The sequence below is a fragment of the Mus caroli genome, chromosome 14 (genome assembly GCF_900094665.2).
Source record: "Mus caroli chromosome 14, CAROLI_EIJ_v1.1, whole genome shotgun sequence".
NCBI classification, from domain to species: domain Eukaryota; kingdom Metazoa; phylum Chordata; class Mammalia; order Rodentia; family Muridae; genus Mus; species Mus caroli.
This window is the reverse complement of record NC_034583.1, coordinates 48,942,830-48,949,946: the sequence shown is the minus strand read 5'-3', so window position 1 is coordinate 48,949,946 and position 7,117 is coordinate 48,942,830. Positions and strand designations below refer to the sequence as shown.

Sequence of the window (7,117 nt, the reverse complement as noted above, 5' to 3'; positions counted from 1 at the left end):
CTGTGTGGTGCCGGGCATGACACAATGTTATCTTGTGTTTCTTCCTCTCCCTAACCACAGCAACAGGGTCAGAATACAGGGAAGTAAGGAGGAGAAATGGGGAGGGGCTGGAGGGATGGCTCCGGTTAAGAGCAACATATATATATATATTTTTCGAGACAGGGTTTCTCTGTATAGCCCTGGCTGTCCTGGAACTCACTTTGTAGACCAGGCTGGCCTCGAACTCAGAAGTCCGCCTGCCTCTGCCTCCCGAAGTGCTGGGATTAAAGGCGTGCACCACTACGCTCAGCTCCTCTCCCAGTCTTAAGGAAGTGGACTGGGATAAATGGCCAGGTATCATCAGGCCTGGCCAGGAACAGTGAGGGTAGTACTTCTCTGTTCTGCGGCTAGACTGCCTACTGCTAACCAGCCCTCCATGTCCCCTAACTGCCTACCATTCTCACCAAAACCTACCCCTCTCAGTGCTTCTTCTCTTAGCTGCCTGGCCATGTCACCTTCTGCTTCCTTCATCTCTGCCCCAGAGTGCCTGAAGCTCTGTACCCCTTGTTGCCCCCAGCCTCATCTTCAGATTATGTGTGTCTGTGTTTGACAGTTCCCTTGATAATACAAATAGGCAAAGCCAGTGATAGCCCAACCCTAGGTGGGGGTTCCCTGTCATATTACATGTGCCTGGGTGTTGCCACTACCCTCCTGGTGTGCCCCACATACAACTCCTTTCTGTCTAGCCCATCAGCCCTGAGTAACTGTCTCCACTTGGATGGGCTTTCCACCTTTTCCAAGTACATCTGTCTTTGAAAGGATCTATGCTTTCCCTGGGTAGTCGGGAACCATCTTTTCAATTCATGGTAACGTCACTGCCCTCTCCTGTTGCGTGTTCATTCTGCAAACACTTTTAAGGGACAGAGCTGTATGGATGTGGACAGAGCTCCAGGGGCTTTATAAAGACTGTCTTGGGCAACTCCTTAACTGCTGTAGATAGCAGAGGACATTGTCAACAGGAGGCATTCAGTAAATGTCTCATAAATGTGCCCATCCAGGCATTTCCAGGGATCCCAGAGTTAGCACAGAGATGAACTGGGATCTCCTCTAAGGTAACATGTCTTCGTAGCTTCAATCTGGATCCACCAAGCCAGTCACTAAAGTTCCTCCCTCCCTCCCTTCCTCCCTTCATTCCTTCATTCCTTCCTGTGAGTGCTCTGTCTGCATGTATACCTGCATGCCCAAAGAAGGCATCAGACCCCACTATAGATAGTTGTGAGCTACCACGTGTTTGCTGAGAATTGAATTCAGGACCTCTGAAAGAACAGCCAGTGTGTTATCTCCCCAGCCCCATCACTGAAGTTCTTTAAAGAGCCTGAGTCTCTTTCAGGCCAACTATCAGAGACCCCGCACATTTTTGACACAAGCTCTTGTGTCAAGGTCCATGATGTAATATGTGCATATGATCCCAACGGTCATCTCAGCACCTGATAGGGTCCCAGCAGCCACAAAGAGGAGGCACAGGTGGCTTTGTGGTAGTGAAGAAGATGATGACGACGACGATGACGATGGTGACATCCCTTGCTTCCTTCCTAGGAGATGGCTGGCAGAGCGCTCAAGCAGACAGGCAGTAGGAGTATTGAAGCCGCCCTGGAGTACATCAGTAAGATGGGCTACCTGGACCCCAGGAATGAGCAGATTGTGCGAGTCATCAAGCAGACCTCCCCAGGTGAGGCTACTGTACAGTGTGTCATAGGAAAAGGCGTGTGGTCTGAGAGCAGGAGGCCTGCACAAAGAACCAGACCTAGTCAACCCTGGAATTTAACCTAGGTGTTCACATGACACCCCCCCGCCCCCCCCCCATATCCCTTTACAGCAGCCTGTGTTACTGTCTAGAGAGTTCGTGTGTCTGCTGAATATTTCTATCTTTCAGGGAAAAAAAGAGTTAAGAGTTGAAATTTTAAAAATCTTTTATTGGGCTTAAGGTCTTTGAAAAGAGAGGCTTATCAAAACCACATTTTTTTTTCCTCACATTCAACAGCAGGCAGCTCTCAAGGCCTGCAGCGGTGAGCAGTGTGTCAGCTTTGGAAGGGGCCGGTTGTGATGTTCCTCTCCAGAGATGGAGTAGATAGATGGTCTGTGGTTCCTGGGGCATGATGGTGGGTTTATGTAATCCCTGCTCCATGGAAGACCTGCAGTAAAGGCTTCCCGTGGTGAATGAGGACATTGTAAGGGCTTCCCAAGGGTTTGCGCTGTGGTGGGGGGTGCACAGTTCTGGTTTCTTGAGACAAGAAATTCCCTCACCAGCTCCTAGCTGGTTCAGGAGTCTGTCCTGGAGAATGGTGCTGCAGGGAACGGGCCCAGCTCCGTAGCCACTGTCTGCCTTCTTGTTTTTGGTGTGTTGTGCTAGCCACATTTGCTCAGCCCAGGCAACACAAAGCCCTCCATCAGCTGTAACTCCTGTTCAGTGCCAAGGCTGCTGAGTAATTTCTGTCAGGTGTGTGTTAGCGGTGGGATGGGGTGGGGCGGGGCGGGGCTTATCCCTATGAGTGGATAAGACCCTGACTTTGGATTTGAGGATTCAGGGCCAGATCTAGCAGAGCAGAGGAGTCTGTAGGAGATGAAAGGAGCCTTTGTCCTTTCCAGGCAGCTGCTTTAAATGAGAAGAGAGTTTCAAAATGGAGAAGTCGGGATAAGGAAGCAGCAGCCGTCTGTGTGTCTCGGTGTTGGTCAAGAGAGGGACTCTTTGTAGATTGGTTTTTTTTTTTTTTGTTAAGGAATTTAAAAAATATTTTTGTTTTTAATGGGAACAGTGCACTTGATTGCAAATATTTTGCAGGGCAGAATCCCCCTAAGGCTGGAGTCCCAGGCAGTTGGGAGCTTCCTGACATGGATGCTGGGAACCAAACTCGGGTTCTCTGCACTTTTACCTTCCGGAGCCATTTCTCCATCTCCTCTCCATCATTCTGTTCTTACTTAATGTTGGGGATAGATCACTTTGTTTGTCCTTAAAGAAACTGCCACGCAGTGGTGGCACATGCCTTTAACCCCAGCACTTGGGAGGCAGAGGCAGAGGGAGGTAGATTTCTGAGTTCCAGGACAGCTAGGGCTACACAGAGAAACCCTGTCTCGAAAAACTCAAATAAATAAATAAAGAAAGAAAGAAAGAAAAGAAAAGAAAGAAACCCAACAGAGCTTTAATTTGGAAAATAAATGAAAGGAAAATGAATATTTGGACAGTGAGTACAATTCTGCCCTTTGTTAGGAAAAGTAGACTTTCTAAACATGACAATACATAAACTTGGCTCCTCCCAAATAACTGCCTGTCATGGAGAAAACCCTGTTGGCTGTCCAGGTCCCCTCGCATGGCCGAGCCTGACCTTAGGAGCCGAGTCGTTTAAGGCACTGTACCCACTCTGGCCCATACATAGCCTTCCCATTTGCTCTTTGACCTTCAGCCCCATGATCCATTTTCCCCTACCTTGTGTGCCACTTTAGTGTGACAAATTTCTGCTGGTACTGGACATACCCTGCCGGGAATCTTGAGTAGAAGACCTTATATATTTGCCTAGCCCCAAAGATAAGGCTACTCTGAGAATCAACCTGCAAGTAGCAGCCCACCATGTGCTCTGAGGCTGACTTCTCACTCTTTCCTCTCTAGGAAAGGGCCTGGCGCCCGCCCCGGTGACTCGGCGGCCCAGTTTCGAGGGCACAGGGGAAGCACTCCCATCCTACCACCAGCTGGGTGGTGCAAACTACGAGGGCCCTGCCGCACTGGAGGAGGTGCCGCGGCAATATTTAGACTTTCTCTTCCCTGGAGCTGGAGCCGGCACCCACGGTGCCCAGGCTCACCAGCATCCTCCCAAAGGGTACAGCACAGCAGTGGAGCCGAGTGCGCACTTCCCGGGCACACACTATGGTCGTGGTCATCTACTATCGGAGCAGCCTGGGTATGGGGTGCAGCGCAGTCCCTCCTTCCAGAGCAAGACGCCACCAGATGCCTATTCCAGCATGGCCAAGACCCAGGGTGGCCCTCCCGCCAGCCTCACCTTTCCTGCTCATGCTGGGCTGTACACTGCCTCGCACCACAAGCCGGCGGCTACCCCACCTGGGGCCCACCCATTACATGTGTTGGGCACCCGGGGTCCCACGTTTACTGGCGAAAGCTCTGCACAGGCTGTGCTGGCACCGTCCAGGAACAGCCTCAATGCTGACTTGTACGAGCTGGGCTCTGCGGTGCCCTGGTCTGCAGCTCCACTGGCACGCCGTGACTCGCTGCAGAAGCAGGGTCTAGAGGCCTCGCGGCCGCATGTGGCTTTCCGGGCTGGCCCCAGCAGGACCAACTCCTTCAACAACCCACAACCCGAGCCCTCACTGCCTGCCCCCAACACGGTCACCGCTGTGACGGCTGCACACATCCTTCACCCTGTGAAGAGCGTGCGTGTGCTGCGGCCCGAGCCCCAGACAGCCGTGGGGCCCTCGCACCCCGCCTGGGTGGCTGCACCCACAGCACCTGCCACCGAGAGCCTGGAGACGAAGGAGGGCAGCGCAGGCCCACACCCACTGGATGTGGACTATGGTGGCTCTGAGCGCAGGTGCCCACCGCCTCCGTACCCAAAGCACTTGCTGCTGCCCAGTAAATCTGAGCAGTACAGCGTGGACCTGGACAGCCTGTGCACCAGTGTGGAGCAGAGTCTGCGAGGGGGCACTGAGCAAGACAGGAATGACAAGAGCCACAAAGGTGCGAAGGGAGACAAAGCTGGCAGAGACAAAAAGCAGATCCAGACCTCCCCGGTGCCTGTCCGCAAGAATAGCAGGGATGAAGAGAAGAGAGAGTCTCGCATCAAGAGTTACTCCCCTTATGCCTTCAAATTCTTCATGGAGCAACACGTGGAGAATGTCATCAAAACCTACCAGCAGAAAGTCAGCCGGAGGCTACAGCTGGAGCAGGAAATGGCCAAGGTAATTTCTCACCCCCTTCTTACTGCGTTCCCAGCTCCCCTTTACTCTGTAGCAGCCACCTTCAGCACACACCCATCTCAGACACGGGGAGAAGCCAAGCTGCAGTGCGTGGCCCCCCTTCTCCTTCCCCCACCCTCAGATGAGGACCCTGCTAACAAGTTAATCAGTGTGCTGTGTCCTTACTCTTGGAGAAAGCACATCCAGGATGAACTTCTGTTAACATTCTGGAAGGATGAAGAATGTTTTCATAATGAGATATGTTAGAGAAATATACAATATCATTGGTTCAGTAATCCAAATTAGTAAATAGTGGTTTGGGTTAGCCTCTGTGAGACAGTGTCTTTATCCGCAGCCCCCACTGAATGGTCTCCCAGTCCTGCCAGGGTTGTGGGTATTCCCAGTACCTAGCTCAGGATGTAGCTGTTATTTTGTGTTGTTTTGTTTTATTTTGTTTGCTTTTGGTACTGTTTTTTTTTTTTTTTCATCCTTGCACTGTGTGTGTTGTTTTGTTTTATTTTAGATTTATTTATTTTTTTCACGTGTGTGAGTATTTTGCCTGCGTGTTTGTCTGTACAAACACGTTTGTGCCTCTGAGGGCCAGAGGAAGGCATTGGGTCCCCTGGGACTGAAGTCACAGGCAGTGGTGCTGCCATGTGAGTTCTGAGGATGGAAATAGATCCCCTGGAAGAGCAGCCAGTGCTCCCAACCACAGCGCCAGCTCTCCAGCCCCAGTGGTTGTTCTCAGTGTTCTGGAATTGACACTGTAAAGTAATATAGACGGTGCTTTTTAATGACATTTTAAATTTACATCACAGTAACTTTACATCACATAAATTAGTCATTTCAGAGTCTAGGACTTAAGTTTGTGTTCTCATTTCCTTTTGGCCCAGAGTCATTGCTTGTTTTCTGTTTTCCTATTTTCTTTGAACTACTGAAATATTAGCTAGATTATGGATTCTAGGAATGTTTTCCACAGGACTTTTTTTTTCTAAGTAGTAGTGGTTTTCCTTGCTTTTTAGGATGTAAATCAACTAGAAAAAGACTTTTCTTTGGATATCATATTTGCACGTATGTGGATGAATGTTCCATATAGAGGTAGATGTCGCCATCCTTATGTAGAAACTGAGGCTGGCTGGTGTCTTTTGTGTAGCCTGGTAGACCTAGTCTCTTCCTTCTGAAGGGTCCTCACTGCTTGAAGGCAGACCCGCCCATGCACTCGGCTGCTGTGGGGTCCATATAACAGGCCTTTGATTTTCCTTGTGTACAGGCTGGGCTCTGTGAGGCTGAGCAGGAGCAGATGAGGAAGATCCTCTACCAGAAGGAGTCTAACTACAACCGGCTGAAGAGGGCCAAGATGGACAAGTCCATGTTTGTGAAAATCAAGACTCTGGGCGTCGGTGCGTTTGGGGAAGTGTGCCTCGCCTGTAAGGTGGACACTCATGCTCTGTACGCTATGAAGACTCTCAGGAAGAAAGATGTCCTGAACCGGAATCAAGTGGCCCATGTCAAGGCTGAGAGGGACATCCTGGCTGAAGCAGACAATGAGTGGGTGGTCAAACTCTACTACTCCTTCCAGGACAAAGACAGCCTGTACTTTGTGATGGACTACATACCAGGCGGGGATATGATGAGCCTGCTGATCAGGATGGAGGTCTTTCCTGAGCACCTGGCCCGCTTCTACATTGCAGAGTTGACCCTGGCCATCGAAAGTGTCCACAAGATGGGCTTTATCCACCGGGACATCAAGCCTGACAACATCCTCATCGACCTGGATGGTCATATTAAGCTGACAGATTTTGGCCTCTGCACTGGATTCAGGTGGACTCACAATTCCAAGTACTACCAGAAAGGTACTGCTTCAGACCTACTGTGTGCACCTCCTACACACACATACACACACACACTTTGTTACTGTAACTTGGTGGGGCATACTTCCTTTTATAAAGGAGTAGGAGAGCATGCATGAAGCCAATTGCTTTGTTAGTGGACTTTCTTACTGAATTTTCTTGACCACTAAAGGCTTTGATTTAAAAAAAAAATCACCACACTACCCTATTAAAAGAAACTTTGAGCTGAGGGTGGTGGCGCACGCCTTTAATCCCAGCACTTGGGAGGCAGAGGCAGGCGGATTTCTGAGTTCGAGGCCAGCCTGGTCTACAAAGTGAGTTCCAGGACA

At 50.3% G+C, this 7,117-nt stretch overlaps 1 protein-coding gene across 1 annotated transcript in view; it reads left to right on the top strand.

The window, feature by feature from the left end:
- The window catches only part of Lats2 (large tumor suppressor kinase 2), a 56,432-nt gene that overhangs the window by 42,775 nt on the left and 6,540 nt on the right, over nucleotides 1-7,117 (top strand). The window contains exons 3-5 of the mRNA XM_021182563.2: nucleotides 1,576-1,708; nucleotides 3,641-4,941; nucleotides 6,209-6,791. Coding sequence (XP_021038222.1) covers nucleotides 1,576-1,708; nucleotides 3,641-4,941; nucleotides 6,209-6,791 — 2,017 coding nt within the window. The remainder of the gene's footprint in view (nucleotides 1-1,575; nucleotides 1,709-3,640; nucleotides 4,942-6,208; nucleotides 6,792-7,117) is intronic.